This window comes from Mus musculus, chromosome 6 (assembly GCF_000001635.26).
Source record: "Mus musculus strain C57BL/6J chromosome 6, GRCm38.p6 C57BL/6J".
Classification (NCBI taxonomy): domain Eukaryota; kingdom Metazoa; phylum Chordata; class Mammalia; order Rodentia; family Muridae; genus Mus; species Mus musculus.
The window spans coordinates 17,305,908-17,332,896 of record NC_000072.6 but is presented as its reverse complement, the minus strand read 5'-3'; the positions used below and the strand labels follow the sequence as shown (position 1 = coordinate 17,332,896).

Here is a 26,989-nt window from a genome sequence, read left to right as displayed (position 1 = left end):
ATGGATCAATTTGCATTCTTCTACATGATAACCACGAGTTGTGCCAGCACCATTTGTTGGAAATGCTGTCTTTTTTCCACTGGATGGTTTTAGCTCCCTTGTCAAAGATCAAGTGACCATAGGTGTGTGGATTCATTTCTGGGTCTTCAATTCTATTCCATTGATCTACCTGTCTGCCACTGTACTAATACCATGCAGTTTTTTAAAATCACAATTGCTCTGTAGTACAGCTTAATGTCAGGCATGGTAATTCCACCAGAGGTTCTTTTATTGTTGAGAATAGTTTTTGCTATCCTAGGTTTTTTATTATTCCAGATGAATTTTCAAATTGCCCTTTCTATATCAGTGAAGAATTGAGTTGGAATTTTGATGGGGATTCCATTGAATCTGTAGATTGCTTTCGGCAGAATGGCCATTTTGACTATATTAATCCTGCCAATTCATGAGCATGGGAGATCTTTCCATCTTCTGAAATCTTCTTCAATTTCTTTCTTCAGAGACTTGAAGTTCTTATCATACAGATCTTTCACTTCCTTAGTTAGAGTCACGCCAAGGTATTTTATATTATTTGTGACTATTGAGAAGGGTGTTGTTTCCCTAATTTATTTCTCAGTCCGTTTATCCTTTGTGTAGAGAAAGGCCATTGATTTGTTTGAGTTAATTTTATATCCAGCTACTGCACTGAAGCTGTTTATCAGGTTTAGGAGTTCTCTAGTGGAATTTTTGGGGTCACTTATATATACTATCAAATCATCTGCTAATAGTGATATTTTGACTTCTTCCTTTCCAATTTGTAATCCCCTTGATGTCTTTTTGTTGTTGAATAAAGCAAATGATTTATAAAGAACTGAAGTCCATTATAAAGTACAGGCATCAATGAACACCATGGTGAGACCAAATCTAACATCTCATCAAATGGCAGGCACAGGATGGGAACTCAGGTTTAGAAACCATCCTGACCTCTGCCATCACTGCCTGCCATCCCCACACACTCCCAGTCACTCTGGTGGCTATGCTCTGAGACCAACAACAATGACATCTGGTCCTTTACTTGAATGTAAACATCTTGCTCTCCAGAGGCCCTGCAGGTCCCTTTGTTAGACAAGCGATGGTGAAGCCTTTTCCTGCCAGTACCCTGGTGCTCAGTGTTTGCACAGACCATCAGAATGATCAACCTTCCATCAAAACAGCCACCTGTGAGGCCCCTTTCCCAGGAGACCTGACCCACTTACCCCTCTCCATTGCAACTATACCTTGGTAGGCATGGAATTTCACCCTGCCATTGATTAGATGACTATGCACCTAGCAGAACTAACTATGTTCAGTTCAGTGTTTCTGGCCTCACCCAGAGCAATCCTTTATATGCTTGCTCAGATTTAGACTGGCACGGGAGTTAGAAATGTGCTTTTCTTAGAAAGAAAAGACAACAAACCCAAATGTTTTGGCACCCTGTGGCTTTTAAAATGAGATGCCTCTGATAAAGCAAAGTTATTACACCAAAGAACTGATTTTTTCGTTCTGTAACTGAAGGAACATATTTGCCATTTTGGTAATGTCCACTCTGCAGACCTACAGATGAAAGGCACAAATGCACTTCAGTAATATTTCTGTGTCTCAGTGGATGATTTATCGGGAGTCAAAAGCTTATATTATTAGATTTTTATAAATGATGCTAAAATACCTTTGCACAGCTTTGGCTGTTTCTGAAACATAACAAAATCTAGCCATGGATGTCAAGAAAGACAGTTTGTCTTTTTATGTTTTGATAATGCTTGGTTAATGCAATAAATCTCAGAATATCCCATCCAGTTAAATTCATCTTAAGGTAATATTTTAAAGGTGGTTTACATGTACGTAGGAATAAAATAAATACAGTCATTTTTCTCCAAATGTGGACTTTTTTTTCTGAATAAGAGACAGTCAATATAAGTACCTTTGTGGTTTTGTGTACAACAATGTTTTCCTGTTTGGCTTCAGTGAAGAAAATATAGTTTTATACTGTTAGCAAAATCTCTGATTGTATTAGAATATATGAGGTATATATTAGGACATTATAACCATAATTAAATGTATGTGTAGGACATAATACTAACTAAGCAGCTGCCAAGATGTTTACTGAAGACCCATTTGCTGTCTGTCCAACACAGTTACACTGTTGTTCCAAAAGAATCCTAACCACTTAGGTAATTGAAACTCTCTCCTGATCTCAGAGTTATGTCATGGTTAGTTTATACCTGGTATATCACATTAGTATTATTGGTGAGTGGTTTGTTGAGCATATACATGTGACTCAGTTCTGACCAATAAGATTTAAGTTAGTCTGCCGAGCAGAAGTTTCAAGAGAGCTTTTCTTTTAAAGAGTATTTATTTACTTTTTATTTAATTATTTGTGTGTGTGTGTGTGTGTGTGTGTGTGTGTGTGTGTGTTTGTGCACATACGCACGTGCACACGTGTGTGTGCACACTAATGTGTGTACAGATGCTGGCAGAATCCAGGATTAGAAATCAGATTCCCTGAAGCTGTACTTACAGACAGTTTCAAGCCACCAAATGTGGGTCTCAGAAGTCTAACTCTGGTCCTCTGTGAGAACAGTGCCTATTCTCATGTTCTGGGCCATCATTCTAGCCTCTAGGAAAACTTTCTACTCCTTAAGATACAGGTGCTAATTTGGAGACACCTTTAATCCTGCTTAGAATGTTATATGCTAATTACATACAGTGATGTCACCTCATGATCATGAGGTAACATGAATGAGTGGAGGACACGGGGTTAGAAAAGATGCTCCTTTGCCACTGACCAGAAATGGAAACAATGCCAGAGACACTTGGCAATGTGTACACTCCATCAGTGTAAACCACAGCTCTAGGTTTCCTTCCTACAACAACAACAACTTCTCTGTTGCTAGGCATAGAACATGCACATTTAGAAACATGTTCCTTGTCTGGCCTCGACATTTCCTTCCCACACCGCTAGAAATTCCCACAGATTGTAGCCAAGCTTCATTCAGGAGATGTTTGCTTTACATTAATATCAGCATGATAAATTAGCTATGAATGAAGCAGCACAGTCAGTTTTTTTTTATAGAAATGAAGTTAAAATATAACAGCGTCTAAAATGGGTCTCAAAGATATCTTTCCAGATGTTCTTGCAATGCCCTCTGCTTGAGTTGGTGGCTAGAAGTGATTGTCCTTCAAATGTGTTGGGGGGTCTCTGAAGAGTTTACACAACACTGTAACTGTTTGCCTTGTGTGCTGTTCTTGCTCTCTGGTTTGCTCTGTTGGAAATTAGCTGCCATGATTGGGTTACCTTCAAAGGGGATGGCATGGACAAGACCTAGAGGAGGGCCCTGGCTATCAAGTCTTGAGACACTGGAGACTTCAGGACAGCAGTTTAAGAGGAGAGGATCACCAACCATGCTGATAAGTCTGGATGTGGCACCTCCCCCATCGTGGCTTTGGGAGGATCTAGCACCTCGTGAGAGACCCTGAGCAACCACTCAGCCAAGTTACACCACACAGAAAGTGTAAAATGATGGATACTTGTTGCTATTTGTTACTAAATTTGAAGATAACTGGATATGAAGGGATGGACAATGAATCCAATTCTAAAGCAAGCCTCTTTCACGCTATCGTGTCTACTTTACGTCATTTATATTAGCCAACTCAACTTTCATACATATATAAAAACACGTAGAGTGAATATATACCTAATTTCTTAAAAGTTTGTGCTGAGGCTAAAATCCATGAGTGTATGAGAAGTAAATACACCATCTTAAACTTTCTATCATCTACACAATCTTAGAAAAATAATTAGACCATTTTTAGTGTTTGTGTAACACTATCTACCTATATGCCTTGAAGGGCTTGAGATTATAAACAAATCTGATCATTGGTTTTAATTGTTACCTCAATAGGATTTACATTTAACCTAGGGTTTACAATCTAACCACACCTTAGGCAGAGGGGATTAACTGGCTCAAGCTGGGCGGTTCCTTCCAGTGGAGATTGAGACAGGAGTAGATCTGAAGGAAAAGCATCACTGCCTGCCAGCGTCTGCCCCTTCCTGAGGTTACCCAAATCCAGGGTATTTTTTTTTTTTTTTTTTGGCCTTCCAATATGGACAGGATACTTGCAGATCTCCAGAAATCTTTATGCTATTTTAGCACTTGTTTGGGACAACTGAGGCATCCAGTTTCCTGGACTGAGGGGCTACTGGGTTCTCATTGTTGTTGTTAGAATATCCAGCTCCTACACTGTAAGCCAGACTAAGGGGTCTCCTCTTACGTACATTCCATGGGTTCTGTTTTTCTGGAGAATCCTGCCTAAACACCAGATATGCAGAAAATCACCCAGACAACCAATTCTAGACCTTAAAATCTAATACTCCAAAGTGCACCACTTTATGGTTTTTAATTTCAGAAGTTCTCAACAGGAGTAACACACCAAAAGGATCTTTAAAGAAAAAAACCATTAGAATCAGTTAGCCCTTCAATCAGACTGGGGTCTGGGTCTGCACTTTTCTTATTTCAGACAGGATCTCCTTATGTAGCTCAGGCTAGTCAAGACCTGAAAGTCCCCCTGTCTCAGCCTTCTGAGTGCTAAGTCTAAAAGCCTGTCTGTCTGTTTGTGTGTCAGTATATGCATGAGTGCAGGTACCTTAAGACTTAGAAGGGTGCAGTATGCCCTGGGATTAGAGTTACAAGGGGTTGCGCACCATCTGACAAGGATGCTGTGTAATGAATTTTGTATCCATTAAAATAGCTTTACCCTTTCTTAACCCCTGAGCTATTTCTCCAGCCCCCCTAGGGCTTTTCTTTTCTCTCTTCAGTGATAAATTTTACTGGAGTGTGTCATGGCTCCTTATAGTTAATGACAGTCCTGTGGTATCTATGTTGTACTCTCTCTGGGCCTTTCGACCCTGACTTCCTTCCTTCTGTAAATTCCTCTTACACTGGTTGACACCTGGATGCTAATGAATAAATGGATGTAAACACTCTCAGAAAATCTTTTCCTAATTTCAACCTACAGATATGGATTATTGGTCAAAAATAAACGCCTGTGATCGTTATGAAAAACCAGTCAGTAGAAATTGTGGTGTATCTCCATTGCTCTATATTCAATAAAAACCAATGCATGGTTTTATTTAAATTAAATACATATTTTAAAAATTCTAATGTGTGTACCAAATCTAGTCACACACAGAGAGCATGTATTCCAACTTCCAACTCCCTTCTCTGTTCCCACACAAATTTCCAACATGCTGAGAGGCCTTTGAAGTCAATGGAACAATACTGTGTCTGAGCATGTGGGGATGGAAGAGGATGAGAAAGAGTGCAGTTAAACGCTACCAGAACGCAGGAACTTTGCCACAACTCCCATGTGTTTTCTCAGAAGCAGAATTTCCTGGGCAAAACGGGCACCACTGGCTAAGAGGCTGCGTGCTCTTGCAGCCAGTGCTGAAGGCAGAGAGAGAGAGAGAGAGTCTGGATTATGTTACAAATGCCCACGATCACGTGAGAGCCTCGGTGACCCACCCGTGCTTTAGAGGAATGTAAATCTGGGATAGGAACATTGCTTCGTGTCAGTGGCTTGGAGGCCCGCGGCTCTTCAGTGGAAGATGTGAAGAAACTTCATCTTTCAGAGGTTCCCAGGACTGTGCCTTGGGGAGCAGAGGGGGGAAAAGGATGCATTCGTAAGCAGAGTTACAGCACAAGATGCTGCGTGTGAACAAGTGAAGTGTAGGAGTGTAGGTTACACGGCAGGAAAAAGGTCTGCAGGGAGAAACCTGGACTCTAGCTTGGCCACTATCTCCTCTCCTAGTGGTCTGTCTTCATCAACCTCATTCTTTCCTGTCGGGAACCTCGGTAGTTGGGGGGGGTGGGGGGGGGGGAGAAGGTTGAGCTGTCATTCCCTTCTGTTCTCCCTGCCTCCCTCTCCCTGCTCTCTCCCCAGAGCGTTTTATTTCTTCCTTATTCCTGAGGGACAGTTTCTCAAACACGAATAAAAGACTTCAGAATTTCCAAAAGCTACTGCTAAAGTACAAATTTCTGGGTCTCAAATCAGAATTAGTAGTCTCTGTGGGAGTGGGGGTTGAGGGAAAGGGAGTATCAAGGTATCTTTCTCTAGCCTGGATTTGATGCAGGAGGTCTAGGGAAGAGAAAAACAAAGCTGTCAGTAGAGAGGATCTCAAAACTTCAATATGCAGATCTGAATGAATGCAAGAGTATACAGTGTATTGTTTTTGAAATGCGATACATTGTCCAGGCCAACGGCATGGAGGTTGTATTTGCCTTCTTTAATGGCAGTATTATGCCATATAAACTGCTAATTTGTTCCTGCCTTGTTTCTTCCTGTGATCACGCAGGTACGAGGGTGCCAGTTCAAAGTATTTAATAGCTAACATATTGAAAATGTCTAGGATGGAGCCAGCTATATGAGGAGCACTGGCCCTCCTGTATGAGGAGTACTGGCCCTCTTGTATGAGGAGCACTGGCCTTCTTGTATGAGGAGCACTGGCCCTCTTGTATGAGGAGCAGTAGCCCTCCTGTATGAGGAGTACTGGTCCTCCTGTATGAGGAGCACTGGCCCTCCTGTATGAGGAGCACTGGCCCTCCTGTATGAGGAGCACTGACCCTCTTGTATGAGGAGCACTGGCCCTCTTGTATGAGGAGCACTGGCCCTCTTGTATGAGGAGCACTGGCCCTCTTGTATGAGGAGCACTGGCCCTCTTGTATGAGGAGCACTAGTCCTCCTGTATGAGGAGCACTGGTCCAGTTGTCTTGGCCATGAAGGAGTGAGAGATTCTGAGGGTTGAGTCACTTTTCACCACTGTAGGCTGAATGTCCCAGGTCTGAGAACACAGTGTTTATAGTTTGCTATGCATTGACTTGTGACCCCATTATAAGTTAAATTAAGACCCCAACTTCCAGTAAACACAGGGAGAAGGCAAGCGATGATGGAGGCAGGGAATGAGGTTCTGCAGATGCCATCTAAAGACTGCCAAGAATGTTCAGCAATCCAAAAGCAACAAGGAAAAGACAAAGACCAAGCAGAGGTTTCACAGGGAGCATGGCCTTGCTATCATCTTGATTTTGGACCCGTCACCTTCAGTCCAGGAGACAATGGGTATCTATTGGCTTAAAGGTGCCCTGCTTGTAATGGTTTGATGGGGAGGGCGTTATTCCTAGGGAATGCATCTATATCTCCCTTAAAGTTTCAAAACTTACTTTCAGTATCAAACAGGTTGCCCACTCTTTCTTAGGGTGATCGGGACCCTAGAACCACACTGTGTAGTTGAGGCTAGTTGGCTAGGAGTCTTCTCAAGGAACCATCTACCTCAGTTTCCTTATCACAAAGTGTCCAGCTGCAGATGTCTCTGTACAAAGTAGGCCGAGCACCTCTTGATTCCTTTTATTCTTCACAGACTTCTGGTGTCCATTTGGTGCCACTTGTTGATGCTGAGTGTCATCCAACCGGTGACAGAGAACAGATAGCAGTGTAAAAATAGACCAAGAAAGGTCCAGAGGTAGGAAACTGGAGAGTGTGTGTTAGTGAACTTGGGCAGAGAAGAATGGTGGTTTGGGCGGACTTGTGTTTCCCATGCAAGAGGAGGAGGAATAACTGTAGCATTCATGGTAAATGCTATCCCCAATAGAGAAGGCTTGCATCATTTAATGTATGGAGATCTTTTTTTGTGCGAACACCCAATTAGAAGGCTCATCTGGAAGTCTGGCTTGCTCACTGAATTTTGTATTTATACTTTGGTGTTTATTATTCTTTAAGCTTCTGGGCATATCATGGGATAGATATGAATGATTACCACACTTTTTAAAAAGGGCTTTTTATATTTTATCAACACAAAACAAGCAGACATGCCTTTGCCGTTTTGAGGCTACTCCTTTAGTCATTAAATGTGTTTGAGTCCCAGTCTTTTATATAGAGGTAGATGCTCGCAGCCAACCATTGGACTGAGCATGGGGACCCCAATGGAGGAGTTAGAGAAAGGACTAAAGGAGCTGAAGGGGTTTACAACCCCATAAGAAGAACAACAATATCAACCAACCAGACCCCCCCCCCCCAGAGCTCTCGGGGACTAAACCACCAACCAAAGTATATACATGGAGGGACCCATTACTCAAGCCGCATATGTAGTAGAGGATGGCATTGTCTGGCATCAATAGGATGAGAGGCCCTTGGTCCTGTGAAGGCTTGATTCCCCAGTGTAGGGAATGCCAGGGCGGTGAGGTGGGAGAGGGAGCACCCTCATAGAAGCAGGGGGAGGGGAGGCGGGATGGGGGTTCTGGAGGGGAAACTGGGAAAGGGGATAATATTTGAAATGTAAATACATAAAATATCCAATAAAAAAATAATGTGAACTCCTCTTTCAGTTGCTACTGTGCCCTTCCTGATGTCAGATGTTGCTTCCTACCATTCAGATCGGTCAAAGGAGTATTACAAACAGAATTAATTTTATCTCACTGCAGGAATATTTTCCCTCCAGTGCTTTTAGTCTGTTTATTAAACAAATAGAAAATAAATGAAATAAATCTCTGCAGGCCTGAACACTATTTGGTAAACAGGGGAAAGGATGCATACTAGTGTCCTTGCAAGGAGAATCACAGCCTTTGTACAGAACAAACACTTTACCTAAGAGCCCCTGACCTTTACAATAGGGTTTTCCACATGGACATAATTGGCAGATTGGCATTTAGGTTTCGATGAGCCATTATTGTTGGAGGTGCACAATGGGGTGACTATCAGTATCTTTAAAGTCTACTCTCTAGATGTCAGTAACATCCTCCAAACTGTGACAAGTAACACTGACTCTAGACATTGCCAGATGTCCTCTTGGAAGGGAAGCAAAATTGCACCTGGTTGAGAATCCTGTTCTAGAAAGTCATAATATGCTGTGACGAGGTGGCTCTTGACTTTAGGAGGATCTATAGCCTGGAATGCTGTCTGTTTATTGCAGGGATGTTTGCTTTGCTCCGTTATGGTCTTTTAGAGCCAGTTATTTATCCATCGAACATTTGGGAAGCATTTACTTTTGGAGAATGGAATAAATGAAATGAGGGAAGGACGCCAGGTAAGGGTCAAAGGGCAGGCTCTATGGTATCGAAAGGGGACAGTGTAAATGAAATAGATGTGAGCTTTGGCTTTGCAGACTCACTTAGGAGTCACTGCAGGGAGGGCGGTAACCCCTGGAATGAGCTCATTTACTTTTAGGTAAGAGAGGAAGGCATTCTGCATCCTGATTCCAGATTGTGAGCTTCTAGAGCCTCGAGGAATGAAGGATAATGTCCACCAGGCCCAGGCCCATTCCTGTTACAGAGCCTTTCACTGGCTGAGGGACGCTTGGCTTGTTTCTCCCATCCCTCTCAGCCAGCTACTTCTCTATGTCTTATCCTGCCTCAGAGGTTTCATCCTAGCCTTGCACTGGTTTCTTCCTTGACCCTTCCCTTCCACCTAGGTTATCACTCTTTACTTATGTGTTAGTTTATGTATGTATGTATGTATGTGTGTGTGTGTGTGTGTGTGTGTGTGTGTGTTCATGTGGTTAGAGTTTCTGCTGGCAGACTCTATGTATCTAAAATGTGGTGGATCATAAATCAGTATTTAGTAAATATACAAACGAATTGGTGAGATCAGCTATTTTAGCTACTCTTCTGTTGCTGGGAAGGGACACCATGACCAAGGGAACCGATGAAACAAAACGGTTCATTGGAGACTGGCCTGTGGTTTCAGAGGTTAGTCCATGACCATCATGGGATGGGGAGAGCATGGTATCAGATAGGCACAGTTCAGGAGCATCATCTAAACTTGCAACCTGACCCAAAGGTAGAAGACACGGGGTGGGAGGAAGGGGACAGATGTGGTGGGGGGGAGGGGGAGGGGGAGAGGGAGGAGGGAAGGGGGGAGGGGGAGGAGAGTCGCACAGCGAGAGGCAGAGAGGCAGCGGTAGAGCCAGAGCAGCCCATGCCAGAGAGGGAGAGAGGGAGAGGGAGAGAGGGAGAGGGAGAGAGAGAGGGAGAGAGGGAGAGGGAGAGGGAGAGGGAGAAGGAAAGTGAGACTGGTCTTAGCATGGGCTTTGGAAACCTCAAGCCCACTCCCAGTGACTTCCTCCCTCCAATAAGGACATGCTACTTCATTCCCCCTGAAGAGTTCCACCAACTTAGAAACAGACATTTCAATACCTGAGTCTGTGGGTTCCATTCTCATTCCAGCTGTCTTAACAGACATTTGTACATTGTAGTTCCTCTTCCTTATAGGCAATTGCTGTCTTGATGAAACCCCCCCCCCCTTTAAGAAACAGTTCTGAGTGTGTTATTTATCTGGCTATGGACTAGAATCTGATTTCAATGATAATAGTCATTTTTTTCCAATCCAGGTATAATCTTGGTGAAAGTATGAACATAGGATGAGCACTGGCAGGGACGAGAGCTTAGTTCAGTTCTGTGTACTGTGAACGTTTGGATTCAGACCTACGCGTCTTGGTATAGCTTTGCTTGTGAGAGCTGATGAGTCCCCTAGGAGGGATCTGTTGGTGCCGAACTCCAGAGACTCCATGTTTACCTTCAGAGTCACACAGCTGGGGTGCTAAGTGATGGGATTAAAATTCTGTGGGCCTTTAAACGCTAAACTTTATGTCTGTTGGAGAGAAACAAACTTTACAACTCTCTGACAGGAAAATATGACTCAAAGTAACGGTGCCTTTCCTTTGCCTCTTAGTCATCCGATCCTATTGCTCACAGATGGGCCTTAAAAGAACTCCAGAAATGGGGCCACAGGAACTAGGTGAATTTGACAACTGTTGGCTTCATAAAGTCTATGAATTTTCTATTCGTCTAGGTCCATTAGACCACTGCTCTAACTGAAGTTACAATTATGCGCTCTCTGCTTATGAACTTAGATGAACTGGCTAGCTAGCTGCAAATGAGGAAAGAGAAAGCTTGAAGGTTTGGAGCCAACTTGGGAACGGAATTCTGGCTCATTTTGGAATGCAAGTAGTCAATTTGGAGGTGCGTGCAATAAAATAGAAGCATGTAAGGTATAAAGTGGAGTTCAGAGAGTGAAATGAACTTAGATCTAGATTGTCTTCAGAACCCAACGTGTATTGTGCAACATATGGGTTCATCAGGCCACCCATGAGCTCAGTCTTTCAACGATAATTTAATTAAGCACCACAGTTACAGAATTAAGAGAAAGGATGGAAAAATTTAGGAAGTGCATGATAAAACCACTATTGATTATTAGCTGGATATGGCAGCACAAGCTTTTAATCCTAGAACTCAGGAGGCAGCGACAGGTATATTACTGTGAATTCAAGGACAGCCTTGTCTACATCAAGGGTCCCAGGACAATCAGAGTTACTTAGTAAGACGGCATTGTCTCAAGAAATAAGCAAAGAAACATATGCTATTTATTGACAAGAAGTCTTCCAATGTTCTCTGTCAGCTGTATTTTTGGGCTTCTACCTTTGTATAAATGTTGGCCTACATGAAGTATAAATCATTAGATATAAAAGTGACTTAGGACTTGTCTAGTTCTAAATTTTGATTGTTATAGGCACAGGAAGTAGGTAAGACTGTGCCAAGATCCAAAGGAACATTAGAGATATGTGCCCAAAAAGAGGACTGGAATTAAAACCTACTTTGGGAATCAGTTTCTCCATCTGCCCTGAGGAAGGACTGGCACCAAGAAATGCCTGTCAATGATGTGGAGTCACTTCTCTGTAAGGCACTGGAGAACGTAGGGACCTGCCTGGTGTGGATTCTCTGAAGCTCCCCACGGCTTCTGGCAATACAGGAGTTTCGTAGCACTTTTAGGAGAAAAATGAATGTGAGTTGTAAGGTCCAGTTCAGTTAAGTAAACGGGCTGGACACAGCATTTTGTTGCTCTGAACAACAGACTGTGCTCTTGTGGGAGAATAGACAAGTATAATGGAAGAGAAGAGAGGTAGCCCATTGCTGGATTTTATAAGTGACAGGAACTCCACTCTGCATGTAAAGTGTATCTCATATAGTAGCTACAGCAGAAAACATTATATTCTAGTAAAATGGTGAAGACCCTACTGCTCGTCACCAGTAGGGAGCTAGTGAAGTAATATTACCTTAATGCCTTTATGCTTATGAAAATCTTACTGTGATGCATTTTTAAATTAATAAGTTCTGAGACTCTAAACCAGTCTGAGCTTAATTCTGACTGTGTATCAGGTGGCATCTAGGCGCTATGAAGGAAGACCCCAGAGATTGGGCCCTAGCACAGAATAATTACATCAGATTTTCTACATATCAATATGCAGCGTTTTAAAATGTTCTCCAGATGATCCGAGGCTGGGTGAAGAGCCTCTCTGTGTAAGCCACACCCTCTTATGAGGTTATATCCCAAGGTCTATCACAATGGGGTTTATAGAAGCAGCAAGGGCTGTGGCTATGTGCTGTGTAGGAGGGAGTGGAGGGCGGGTTTCCATACAGATAATGCTTCATGCTGACCTTTTGGTCATTACAATGCATGCATTTTCCAGTGTTTCTCTTTTGGGTGTTCTCCATCGCCAACCAAAGCAAAGCTACAACAATTCTTTACCCAAGCAAATCAGGCATCCTGCTGAAATAGATAAAGGTGTTCATATATGTCTATGTTAAGGTGTGTGTGTGTGTGTGTGTGTGTGTGTGTGTGTGTGTGTGTGTGTGCACTGTGTTGTCATACACCAAGCTGTAATTGTAGAGGGATAGAGAAAGATTTGAGAAGTTGCATGGATAAGCAAGGAAACACACACACACACACACACACACACACACACACACACACACACACACACACACACACACCTATCAGGAACCAACTTCTTGTGACACATTCCTGGGATTAACCACTGTTATTACTTGGAAGTATTTTCTACTTTCTTATCTTTTCTTGAATGATGGCTACGTCTGAGTAATATTTCTCTTGTAAGTCTCCTAGTAACCTGACAATAAGCAAAGATAGCTGTTATTCCATGGTCTTTCCTAAAATACCATTCAGTCCAAACAGTCCCCTCCCCATTGGGGATTTCTCTTTCCTCTTGACTACCTACCTGCCTTTTGCTCCTCTCTAAGTTTTCTCCAGAATCTCCACACCCTTTCAAGACCAAAATAGGAGCCTGTGTTCTAGCAGTGTGTAGTGTAGTAAGGTAAAGATCTTGAAGGTGGCATTCTTTTTGAAACATCAACTCATGCTTGCTTTCAAATATCATTTAATTATGGAGATGTTCAATGTGCTGGAGCAACTGACAGAGGTAGTTTGTGTCTCCCATTACTCAAGGGACTTTGTCTTGATCCATTAAGGGTGTGTTTACACTAGTGTCACAAAAGGTCTTGGTTCCAAGGGCAGTGGAATCATTATGGCAGAAAGTTCAGGTCTACAGCGCTCAACAGGTATGTCAGCTTTCCACATAGCATGTTTCCTTGAAAATTACATTCTTTCCCTGTTATTTTTTTTCTATTTTTATGTTTAGTTATCTGCTTCTCATTACATATTCTATTTCTAGACCTTTCACACACTCGTGCTTTGCAGTGGTCATTATTTTTTACAGGCTATCTGTAATTTATCAAGGACACATTGATTTTATTTTTATCACAGATGTCAATAAGGTCATCGTAACTGGTGTTATCTGTGAGGTGAAAGTTGTCTTAACTTGTCCACTCCAGTTTGTGACAGACATCATATGTGCTAAGATTGTGATTTTGGCTTGCTTGCTTGGTGTAAATCACATATCCAGCATCCTCATTACACTTCAACACTCTTCCTTGGTGGCTCTTCTTCCTTTATACTTTTAACTGACATAGAGCAGATATTTTACACATATCCTGTTGCTGCTGGTTCTTAGACATATTGTAGTAAATATATCTGCTATTATGGGGGACAAGATCGAGTCAAATATTTGAGATAAAAGCTGACCTTTCAGTGCATGTGGCATAGACACCAGTAACAGCATGACCCATAATATGAAGCAGTAACAGCAGACCCCAGAGTTCTCTATTCTGTCCTTTCTGGGTGTGTTAGTTAGTTAGTTAGTTAGTTAGTTAGTTAGTTTACTTACTTAATTTTACCTTTTCTCTGAGAAGAGATCTGTGAACTGTAAGAGACCAGCTTTGGTGCAAAGGGAACCTTCTCTGATGCTGGAAGAGTGGATGGCTATCCCAATCCTCTAAGCAAGTGCAGCCTCAAGTTCTGCATGCTTATCTTCCCAAAGCGATAAAGCAAAAGTGGAGGAAGAAGTGGGGAAGCCAAATGGCAGCCAATGGCATTCTGGGAATGTGCTTGGGATATGCTGGAGCTTAGCCTTGATCTGTCGAGCCCAGGAGGTCAACATGAGAAGGCCCAAGGAAGATTTAGTTATATTTGTGTTCTTCTAATACTGGAGTTAAAAGAATTTTAAAATAACATTGAAACATACTTGTTAAAATGCATACAAGTATTACAAATACTTGCAGATATGTGTATATAAGCATGTATACAAGTAGAAGCCATTTTTCTTCTCTTAATAAGACTGGTTTTTTTTTTTTTTTTTTTTTTTTTGGACATTTTTATCACTGTTTCAGATGTTTGTTTTCTTACAAGGTTTCAAACTGTAGTCAATGTAGATAAAAGGTGCAGAGGAAGCCAGGTGATAATGCAATTCAACTGTGCTTTCATAAAAACAAAGCAAAACAGCCAAAATTGTAATTAGCTAAGGAAGTTGAGTCATTGGCATTGGTTCAAGTCAGCTTCTACTTTCTGGTGGCTGACTCAGTGTTGGGCTCTGGGGTCCACCTGGAGGTTTGGGGCAGTGATGGGAGTGAGAACCCGTTTTGCAGAACTCAGGCATGAGAGAGAGAGGGGGGGGGAGAGGGAGAGAGAGAGAGGGGGGGGAAGAGAGAGAGAGAGAGAGAGAGAGAGAGAGAGAGAGAGAGAGAGAGGACTAGTCTTCTCAAAGAGAATTTTTTTTTAAAGGAACCCACCTCTCTTTTCTCTTAATGAACAGTGAAGCGGTGTCTGGAAAGCTTTAAAATCTTCAGCAGTGAGCACATAGCTACTGGGGTAAAGAGCAGACTTTGCTGATACTCCTGAGGCAACAGGCATCTGCTGCTGCTGCTGCAGGATGCTTGGAGTTCTGGGATGGGGTCCTAGTGTCCTGGGACTCCATGTTCTCTGGGTCTGGTGGGGAGTTGGTTATCCTAAGTATTGTTTGAGCATGTTTTATGGGAACAACTCATTCCCATACTATGTAACTGCAGAAATGGAAGGGGTTTATCCAAAACTAATCTGGGAGATTGGTCATAACTGTTTTCAATGATGCCATCTCCAGTCCTCACTACCCACTCCCCACTACCCCCCCCCCCCAAAAAAAAACAACCCAAACCCAAACCCAAAACCAAACAAACAAAAACTCTGGCTCTTTGAGAAACAAACAAGAAAAGAGTATATGTTTAACTACAAAAATAATCAGTGATGATTCTAACGAGTGTAGTTTTTGCCTTTGCCTTGGCTTATCCTGGAGGAGTGCCCACTTCCAGCCATATGCTACTGCTCACAATACAGGGAAGGCAAACAGTGGGGCCCTGACTGATGAAGCATTCTAGTCATTCTGAGGGATTAATGCTGCCTTATAAAAGTGCACTAGTTAAGTCTGTCTTTGTTTCAGGCATTTGTTTTGAGAACAAATATGTAATGCCCAGGGAGGAAGTCTCAGAGAAACTCCCTGTAGAAGTCAATGGACCTTTCTCCCAGCAGCATCTAATTTAGGTTGTTCTTAATAGCTTCCTGTTTCCACAATGTATGGCTCGCTGGCACGTATGTCTATACAGACTGAGTAGGCAAACTGAGAACAACAGAAATGTACGTGTTGGGGCCTGCCTTGGTGTTCTCTCCTGCTTACTCCACCCGTCATATCCAGCAGGAGCAGCCACACCCCAGGTGCTCTCAGCAGCCTGGGTGATCCCTGCTCTTTAAACAGTCTTCAATCAACGCCTTTGCTTCTGCTTCCTCTCACTGATAGGCCCCAGGAGTTTGTGCTCACCTCTGGTCTCTGCAACTTAGTGCCCTCCACCTCCCTGGGAACTTGTACATCTTGGAGTTTATATCGGTTTGTACATGCATTTTTCTCCTTTCCTACCAACCTGCCAGGATCTAAAGTCAGGTCTGACAATGATATGCCTGCTACTCCCAACGTAGAAGACCGAATCAAAAATCGCTGTGTGCTCAGTGTAAGGCTGCCATCACGTATTTCAGCTGTTTCATAACACTAGTGTTTGCCTGGAGGGTGACCTGCCGCAGAGGGGTATGGGATAACAGTGCTTAGGAGTCTTTGCTTTTGAATTCCACTGTTTGTGTTCTAAATCCGACAGCCTACTTTCTATTTGTGCAGCTCTGAGCAATCTGTGGTTCCTTTCTCCAAAACCAAGTGTGATGGCGGTAGCAACAACAGTTTGCATCTCACAGGACCACAGGAGGAGGAAGTGACATGAGCGTCATTGAGCCGAGCTGTAGGAAAGGCTGGAGGGAGCCTCCTGTTACCCCACTCCCCCCTACCCTACTAGGGTGCTTGTAACCAGCACTAGGGTGCTCTGTGGCCACAAGGCCCCTTTATGGATCACTGACACCTTTAAGACACAAACATGGTGGCCGAGTGAAGACAGCCCTGCTGAACCGGACGCTGGTTTTCCACGTGGCTCTGGATACAGCGAACTGCTGCTGCTACCAGGCACCTTCTCCTCCATGGCTGCTCTTGGTGGGAATCCTTTCTGTGCAAACATGTACTTAACGTTGGAGACTGCCAAGCCCTCTCTGCTTTGTGACTGATTGTTGCCTGCCCTTTAGTTATACAATCTTCTTCAGAATCATCGAGGTGCCTATTCCTGCCCTACAGCCTTGCAGATGGGTCCTGTGACTCAGCTACTCAGGTAACGCCTGTGTCTGGCTGGGTAGTCATACATGACAGCACTTTTAAGTAGAAGTCACTGTGGGGGAAGCTGGGGCTGGGGTGTATGCAGCCTAGCCTAGCACAGAGCAGGTGACCAGCCAGGGGACATTTAAGATTTTTGTTTGCTTGCTTTCAGTCACGTTGTTTTCCACTATTTGTTCTCAGTGTCTTTCATGATTCACTGTAAATGGGAAAATGTATTTGTGTTTGATATCTGCACCCCATATAACCCAATATAATTTCTAAATGCAAATATCTAGGGGTAAATCTGTCAACATCTAGCTATATTATAATGTTGCTCTTGCGCTTGGAAAAGGTTTGTGCACTTAATACAGCTTTAAACTTTTAACTTTGACATTACTGTGAGATACACTGCACTGGAACCTGTTTAAGTCTCCTCAAAGTTCAAAAATGCCTAGTTTTGGGCTGGTGAGATGGCTCAGCAGGTAAGAGCACCCGACTGCTCTTCCAAAGGTCCAGAGTTCAAATCCCAGCAACCACATGGTGGCTCACAACCATCCATAATGAGATCTGGCGCCCTCTTCTGGTGTGTCTGAAGACAGCTACAGTGTACTTACATATAATAAATAATAAATCTTAAAAAAAATGCCTAGTTTTTAATTACCGGAGCAGGCAACAATGATTAAGGGGAAACCTGCTTGTATCTTTAAGAACATGCACTTCCCTTTCCATGAAGTAATGGCCAACGAGAGACATCTTTGTAAGGCTCAATTAAAGAAAGCAAGATGTACTTTATATCTGAACCATCAACACAGTTTCCCTGAGAGGCAGGAAATATGTGTTCTCTGCAGGTGTAATTCTATTCTACTGGCTAAATCCCTTGGTACTCACCCACTACATGGATCATGCAGATTTCCTTTAAGACAGAATTCAAAAACATTTCCCCCTCCCTAAACAATGGCTCATGTGAAAGCATGCTGTTTTATGTTTCCTGGACTAACTGAAAAATAGTTAAGTGATTTTAAACATTTTAATCTTTTGATTGAGTCACTGACAAAATATGTGATGGAGGAATGTCAGTTCATTTAACCCTGTGATTCGTGGAAAGAATCCAGTGGGTTAGCACAGGGTAGATTAAGTTTAGAAACTGCCCATCCAGATGATGAGGCAGCTTGTTGGCTATGATACAAGGCAGGAAAGACCTGACCCTAGAGAGTGGGGAGAAGGGAGACAGGGTACACCTGGAATGTGAAAATGTTGTATCATCTGTTAGGTAAGGGAGCAGAGAAGCAGTAACTACTACTAAGAAGCAGTAACAGATGATTGCCAATGTGTTTTTATGCTTTGTCTTCCAAATTGAGGCACTTGTTCCCAATGGGGAGCACTATTAATAGTTGCTCAAGGTTAAAAAATAATCCTGATTGCTCAAAACTGGGCAGTGTTATCTGGGATAGGGCAACATGGAACTTATGGTTGCCCCACTCTGCTTACCCTGGGGCTTTGAGATTCCAGTTGGCTCTAAACTGAAATGACCTCAAAAAGATGGAAAATCATTGAGTAAGGGTGACTTGGGAGTACTCCACAGCATTTCAAAATTCTCTGACAAGCTTTAAGATGTCCAAACCCTCAAATAATGTGCTGTCAGGGAAAAGTGTCAAAAACAAAACAACACAAACAAACAATCTATACCACATGACTCGTCTGTTCTCAAGGAGTAGAACAAAGAGTATGTATCTTTACGCCAACTTGGGCAGAATTATTTCTAAACCTGAAGTTCCAAATGGACAGATTTGGGGAAGCCCAAGCATCTAGACTTTTAAGAATTCCTCTAATGACTCTGATGCCTTAATTAAATCTGTGAAACCTCCTGGGTTTGGAAAGAAACCATCCATTTTTTAAAGACTTCAGATTTCAAATGTTCGATAGAAAAAATGGAAAGCCGATATGTGAAGAGAGGTGATTAAATATGAACTGCAATATTTTCTGCAATTCAATCACAATTTTTCAGAATTCAAAATGGACATTGTTTAAAAGTATTTTGTTAGCATGGTAGTCTTTCCACTATGGCAGAACATCTCTAAATTCCTCTACATTAGGCCACTTTGTAAGAGAGCGGAGCTCTTTTATTACATTGTTTTCAAAGACATATATATCTTTCAAAACAATATATCCTTGTAAAGATATTTCATTAACATCATAAAAGCTTTATATATATGCATATATCATCTTACATGCAATGCATCTCATATAGCAAACATTCCAGAGAATGCATATGCATACATATATGCATATCCATACAAGTTCTCCAGAGCATAAGAAAGGGTGCATACATCCTGGCATAAACTCTTCTGTAGGCATTCATTCTCCCTACTGAAAATATAGTGTGATAGAAGGACCCAGAGCCCCACAGGTCAGTGGACACCTCTCTTTAGCAATCAGATCTATCTGGGAATTCAGTCATAGAGAACTGCTGTTTCAGAGTAGGGTAAACTAGAAAGAGCTAGAAAGTACCTGCTATTGTATACACTTGAATGAACAGGATGCATAAGCAGGTGGCTTTTGAAATTTCTGGATCTTTTAGATCCTGTTCCCTACTGCAGTTGTTCATAACTCAATCCTCTAGAAAATGTAGCCAGCACTGCTGCTAATGGAAAAATATCCCATATCATGGGCTCTTCATAATTCAAGGATATATAGTACACTTTGTCATAATAAGAAATATAGATTTCAATTCAGTTAAAGTCAGAATTTAGACAAACAATTTCTCACTATATTTTTACCTTAATATGGAGATGGATATAAGAAAAAAGCAATTTTTAAAGAAGCATTTAAAATATAATATGTAAAATACATAATATATTATATATTATGCATTAATATATAAGAATAAAATATTATATAATATTTATGTAATTATTGGCTGAACATAAACTTATTCATATGCTTAGGAATAAATAATGTCTCTCATTTTAGTATCTTGCTTTGCTCAATAATATGTAAAACTTGCAATCAAGGATGTAAGATTTATAACCTGGACATCCTGAATTCTAGGTATGATTTCAGTTGTTGCAGCATATTTATTACCATTTTAAGAAGCACCTTAAACAAAGAAGTCCAATGTCTATCAACTCCAACAGAAAAGGTTGCCACCATGGTATTGGAAGTGTGCTTTGATTATTTGTATACTAAAGTGGCTTAGTTTTATAAATAATCCTTATCTGACATCAGTCACAACGTTTTCTAGACTTTTTCTCATAGAAAATGGTCACAGAGGCATGGAAAACCTCACTGATAATGTTCTGCTCACTACACACATGACTTTGCTCCATGAGTAATGAAAACTGAGTTTGTCCATATCTAATTATGTTCACGTTTTAGGAGACAAAGTTGCAAACAGATAATTTTACTTTTGAGCAAAGACCTCTTCCCAGATGTTCCGATTTGTCTCAGTGCTAATCCCAAAGATCACTAAGCCCATTTCTTCCCCATGACAATAATCCATGACAAATTATGTAATCTTATGCTTTCTTTTTTGGTGGTACATTTCAAAAGATCTGTCTTGAGCACCGTTTTGAAACTATGGAGATCTTTTTAAAACTTCATTAACCCTAATTTTTTATTAATGTCCAAAAGGGGGAACTAGAAACTAGGCAACTAATCATTACGTTCCCATAAATTATGTTGTTTTGTGCTCTGATGGTTCTATCTCTAGTGTATGCATCATTCATTTCATATCACATCTGCACCATGGAATCATTAAGTCCATTATACGTTGAGAATATTTCATGTCAAAGATGTATTTAACAGACCAAACCCAGTGAACACCATTGTTCAGCCACATGGTATACTGTAGTATTGGTGGTTGTTTCTTTTTGGGATTGTGTGGTTATCTGGGAGCTATGTCTCACTCCCACCTCCCAGCATCACAAGAGACCATTGTGCTACATATCACTGCTGGAGTAGGAAAAGGTCAAGATTCAAATTTTTGAAGCATAGCTCCTACTGAATTTGCTCTATTTTTGTAGTCTGGAAAACTGAATAATCAGGTTGCACCATGGTGAGTTGTGGACTACTTGCATTTCAGCCCTTTCCTGTTTACCCAGTATGGCTACGTCACAGCTGTGCTTTCAACCCTAGTCTTTTCCAAAACTTTAGCTTCTCATATCAACGCCATCCTTCATTTATGCCACAGCTTCCCGCTGCGGACTTGGGAGCCTACAATCTTAAACTGAGTGTGATATTCAGGACTCTGCTACTTGGTTATAATCTCTCATTTCATTTTTATCGTGTTCTACTATGCCACATGAGCTCCTAGACTCCAATCAAAGTGAGATATTAAAATTTGCATGGAACAACTGCACCTAATACTAAGAGGTTGTGGTGGAAGAGGGGGAGGAAAGATGAGAAGAGTCAGAGGAATACATAGGTTGCTGTGACACTGTGTTTCCTAGAAACGTCAGAGCAGCAACACCCATGAAGCCTCACCAATATGGCTGCCTAAACAAGACCTTAGCAAGGATGACATGGTAGACATGCTAAGGGATAGAAATACTCACAAGGCCTCAACCCTAGACAAAAACTACAGGCAGCTAAGGAATGCTGAGAGTGAGGGAAACAGTCTTCCCCAGGTAGCAGCATACCAGTTAATCATCTAATACCAAATATCCCTGCGAACATACACAGACAACACTATATAGACAGAGCAGGCTATATTTTTATGTTTAGAAATTTATATGCACATATATTTGAAGAAAAAGCAGCCATGGATCTGAGAAAAAGTCAAGGGTTACAATGGGAGGGGCTGGAAGGAGGAAAGGGAAGTGGGGAGGGGAGCATAATTATAATCTCAAAAATTAAAAATTGTAATCAAACTTTATTTAAAATAATAATATGGAAGTGTCTAGGGGGATCAAAGAAAGGGAGGGGTGAGAAGATGGAGGGTAAGAAGGTATGGAAGAGAATATTCTCAAAATACAATATATAACAGTCTGGTCTCCTTCCGTGCACCCTCCTGCCCTCCTAAGCTTCTGCATATAGACTGTGCTCTCCCACCTAGGTCAGATCCCATGCTCCTCTTGACCCCCTCCATTAAAGGATTTAAGGAATCTTTTACCTACCTGCTGCTCTTCCTGTGACATCTTCCTGACAGTATCAGTGACAATCACTTTTGAGAACATTTTATTCTGCAATATGCGATACCACTTACTTTGACTTAGCATAGCACATATTTAGTCTATTTCTAAAATGACAATGCAGTTGACAGTGCAATGGAGCCTCATATTACTACATGCCAGGAGAGAGAGGGAGATAGAGAGAGAGAACACAAAACCACCTGTGGGGGAGAGTAAATAAATTGTGCTAATAAAACAAATAATAGAGCTACATGTATCTTGGTAGTCAGGGCAAAACTAAAGGATCCATTGTGGCTCTGTGTGTGTGTGTGTGTGTGTGTGTGTGTGTGTGTTCAAGATTAAGATTTTTGTAATATGTACATATCTTTCTTGTTTTATTAGCAGTATTAACAGTAATATTTTTATCTGCTGGACTTATTTTAAAAACTAAATCATAAAAATCCAGCCTAACACATCACAACATTGTAATAAGCTGAATAGCAATTAATAAGATCATATATTTTAATGCATTTTTTTTTTTACTTTCGAATTCTAATCATGGGTAATGAGCAAATGAATGAACATTATAAATGTCAGAGGAAGAATGGTGAATCCAACGTTTAACTATCTGGGTAAAAGAAGCTTAAGAAAACATTCAAATCATAATATTTTGTATATATGTAGATACACCGTTATGTGAAGTGTCAAGCCTCTATATGAAAACAGTTATATTGGCAATCGATTCTATATTGAAATGGATATTCTTGTTGCCAGAGGGCTAGGTGATCATGCTCTGTGTTGATGAAGTGCAAGTGTAGAGCATGCAGCCTTTGGGGCCTTTCCATGCCTCCACACTTGATACATAGGACTGAGACGAATTGGACTATGGTGTTCTTTATACCTTCAATCTGGGCCTCATTTCTTGTCTACATAGAAGGTTTGTTTAGTTGTGTTATTCAACTGGATATGAAGGTATCGGTGAAGAGCAGGGGACACTCTAGCAAGACACTGTCCAGCAGAGATTTCTATGATGGAAAATTTCTAGCTAGTTCTGTGGGGGAGGGGAGGAGTCTATGAGCAGGGGTAGCCTGGGTCTCTCTCTGCAAAACAAATGCTTTCAGAAGATAACCTCCTGGGCAGGACATCTGCCTAAATTCTTCTAAATTCTTTTCTCAAGGTTAGCTTTTTCTTGTCTGTCTGTCTTTCTGGATTTGCTCCTCCTGTGAGCAAGCAGGCAGGTATTGCTCTAGCTCTTCTAATTTCTCTAATTTGAGGAGCTCCACACTCACTCTTGACGTAGTATTTTGTAAACTGCTATTTCCTCCAAGCCTGTTATGCCTTTTTTCCATCTGTGTTGAAGTCTCTTTTCCCAGTGGGGCCTTCTCTCTCCACTTAGTCATGCTATGTGTGGGGACCCAAATCCACACTGCTGGCCTTTCTGACTCATCTCAGGAGGCTCTCTGGCTCTTGGGAATCCACATTGCAACAACAGGGAGGCTCCATAGAAGGGAGCCAATTTGTAATCATGAAATCTGCTTTTATAATTGGAGTCTCCCTCTTTGACCAACGCAGCACAAGAAGGGTGAAAAGAAAACTGCTCTTTCCCCTTTAAGGAAGTGTGGCTAATAAACGGATTTTTTAGCAATCTTAACTTCCAATTTATGAGGTGCCTTCATTGCTGGTTTTAAATATTCCACAATGTGGCCAAGAGAAAATGGTCCAATTTTCCTTTTTTTCTACCAGCAAACCAAGGGAGTCAATTTTGACAGATACACTTTCCCTGTAGTTGTAGATTAAGCCTCTCTCTCTGAAATATATTATTCATAAAGGTGAAACTGTACTGGAGCTCCTCCCATCCATAGATAGAAGGCTGTGGGTAGAAACTGCATCACCTCCTCAATGGTGAATCAGGGGCTGGGCAGGGCAGGGCAGTGTCTTCCGTTAGAACCCCTGAAGCTAGGATTTTCCTTGGCCCTCCAGGCCACTCAGAGGAAATCCTCTGCCAAGGACAGCTCGAGTCCAGGATTTCTCAACCCACTCAGATTCAGACAAGAAATTCCTTGAGCCAGAATTGTTGAAAGGGTCAAAGTTGAATAGCAAAATGATAATGAAAGTCAGACAGACCACTGTGTCAAGTCTATGCTGACCAACAACTCAGGAAAGTAAGGTATTTTAAATCTCAGCAAGGACATCTTGAAAATGGAACACCAATCTTGAGTTCTGTTAGCCCAGGGCAGGCTGACCTTGGCTGTCACCACACACGCACACATTTAACTAGAGGGATCCAGAAGTCAAGAGGTGGAAATGATTTTCAGTTTGGTAAATGAGCTTACCCTTGCACATGTGCCATGTTTCTATAGTTAAAACACCACACACACACACACACATACACTACATACAAAATATGTACACATATCTGCATATGTTATCGGTTCCACTCATTTCATATTTTTATGCTAATCATTTAGATTATTTAGCTGACAGAATCTGCTCATTCTGTATTCTGTTATTCACCAGTGGCACAAAGTCTCACACAATTATTTTACCAACATGGAAAAGAGCTGTAACTGGACTTTTAACCTGCCAATGGACCATAATAATTTTCCCTTCCCAAGTAATGTGCATGTGTGTGGTGGGGCACTCGTGGCTAAGGTTCTATGGACCCCCCACATCAACTGGCTAAATTCCTGCTGAACTTGCCAGCAGGAAGAGGCAGGCAGATGCGACATTTCTGACACCAGACCCGCAGGGGGTCACACACAGCCAAGCTCAAAAAAGGAGTGCTTGTCTGTCAAAGCTTGGGAGAGTACACTGTGGGACCCAGACAGCAACATGCTTACCTTGACCACGTCGTCGTTGAGATGCTTGGGGTCGCGGTTGACCAGGTCAATCTCCTTGGTGTGCGCGTCATACACTTGCTTCTCAGTCACCTCGTCTGCCATGGCCTTGTTGTTGGGCTTGTAGATGTTGCCCTGTTCCCGGATGGGAACAGTGTAGAGATGTCCCTGTGAGGGCAACCGGCCAAGCCAGGGGAGGGCGGCAACAGCGGTGGGAAGAAAAGTTCAGAAAGAAAAACAAGAGTCAAGAGTCAGCCTGGCTGTGCGGGGGTAGCCTGGCGCTACAACTTTTGCTAGCTTCAACCTCGAAGGAAAGGCTTGCACACAGAAAACTCCAGCGCTGCAAGCTTTTTAAGAGGACGGAGCGGAGGACACCACACCCCTCGGTACCAGGCAGAGAGCGCCTGCCTCCCGCGCCCGCCGCCAGGGGTCAGGGCGAAGTCCCATGCGCCCTCCTGCTCCCCACGGCTCTCGGCCCTGACTCCCCAGCCCAGGGGCTGGGGTTCCCGTTCCTCCTCCTCTGTATTCCTTCTCTCCGCCAGACCTATGACCCCACAACCTCACCTGCTCCGTGGTCCCTCTCTTAACCCTTAACACTGTCCTAAGGTCCCTTTCAACATTATCAAGATCACTCTGGACCAAACTGACAGACGTAATGGTCCCATCTTCACTGTCCCTCCGTGCTTCTTCCTTGCACCTGCCACAGCCCCTACCCCCTTTTAAAACCCACCTTTACTCCCTGGTTTTTCTTAGGCCGTGGGGGTGAATAAGTGGCTCACAATCTAACATACTTCTTTAGGCTGAGGCATGTGCCAAGACCTGTCACCCCCACCCCCATGCCCCAGAGGACATGCCATCTGAAGAACTGCCTGACCCACCCTTACTTAGATCACTCTCAGGCTGTCTACTCCAAGCTGAATCGTAGCCCTATTTGGGAACCGGGGTCTCCACGTTTAGTCCACCTGAGTGCCAAGAAGGAGTTGACAATGGCGGTGGTACTTGTGAGGGAGGAAGGAGGCTTCCCCCACCTCGGAACTCCCCCCGCCCGGGCCTCTCAGGGGCAGAAAAAACTATTGAAGTTCTCGAGAACTTCGCTAAGTGCAATACACGCATGCCGCTGCCCAAGCCAGCCACTTTAGGCTCCTGGGGGGTTGGGGTGGGGGGACACTGTCCAAATGAATCTCCTTCCCCCGAACACACACACACACACACACACACACACACACACACACACACACACACACACACACACACTGAGCAGCAGCCCTAAGCCTCCCAGTAGGTACGGGCTGGACCGCAGTGGGGTCTCGCGAACGTGTCATCTGGAAAACTTTTCTAAGTCTGGCAGACCGGGTCTCCTTCTTTCCCCTTTTGGCTCCATTGGTCTCCTCTCCAAAAGGAAGCCCTAAGACATTCCTAGCTTTTCACCTCCCCACCCAGCCCATTCCTCCAAGGTGCCAGCTCGAGTGCCGCGAAGGTGGAGAGCGGGCTGGGGCGAGGAAAGCAGTCCGAGCATTTGGAGTGGAAGATAGCAAAAGCAGGCACTTTGGAGCCCTCACCCAAGCCTACCTCGGAGTCTACGTATTTGCCCCCAGACATGCTGGCGCGTGGCTGGCTGCAGGCTCTGAGGAGGTTTCCCTGGGCTGTGATTTAAGAGAACTGAGGAAGGAAGATCTTGTATTGTATAGAGGGGGGAAAGGCGCTGGCGGGGGGCGGTGGCTGGGAGGGAGCCTCTTGGCTGTTCGCCAGGGGTTTGTTCTGCTCTCAGTTGGCTAGGACGTGCTCTGCGCCGGGTCTAGGCACATCCCCAAGGTTCTGGCAGCAGAGGGCGGGGAGTGCCGGCGGGGAGCTGAGAGCCTGTGAGAAAGCCTTCATCAGAGCTAGGCAGTTTGGGCAGATATTTTAGACTCGAGGCAACGTTTTCCCAGCTATAAACCTACAGAGAGGCATCCAGGGGAGAGCGCGTGTTTTCCCAGTGCATCATCTCAGCAGGGGTGGAGGGAGCCCAAGAGTCTGCAGAGATGCCCAGTATGGGCATCCGGCTCTGCAGAAAGAATTCTGCCCTGTCCTAAGCTGCCTCCCCTCCCAATTCGCCCACGTAGAACTGATCTGTCTCCTTGTTTCACAGAGAAAGATATAGA

The 26,989-nt window shown here is 43.0% G+C and overlaps 1 protein-coding gene across 5 annotated transcripts in view; it reads right to left on the bottom strand.

Annotated features, from left to right (window-relative positions):
- Positions 1-26,562, bottom strand: part of Cav1 (caveolin 1, caveolae protein) — a 34,994-nt gene extending 8,432 nt beyond the window's left edge. Inside the window, exons 1-2 of one of the 5 annotated variants that reach the window (NM_007616.4) lie at positions 26,418-26,562; positions 24,852-25,016 (exon numbers count right to left, since the gene is read on the bottom strand). In NM_007616.4, the coding sequence (NP_031642.1) occupies positions 24,852-25,016; positions 26,418-26,447 (195 nt within the window). In that variant the 5' untranslated portion in view covers positions 26,448-26,562. Of the gene's footprint in view, positions 1-24,851; positions 25,258-25,578; positions 25,615-25,732; positions 25,845-26,417 lie in introns of those variants that run through there. The other 4 variants (XM_006504974.1, XM_006504975.1, XM_006504976.1 and 1 more) reach the window with 4 other exon arrangements.
- Positions 26,563-26,989: the final 427 nt, after the last annotated feature.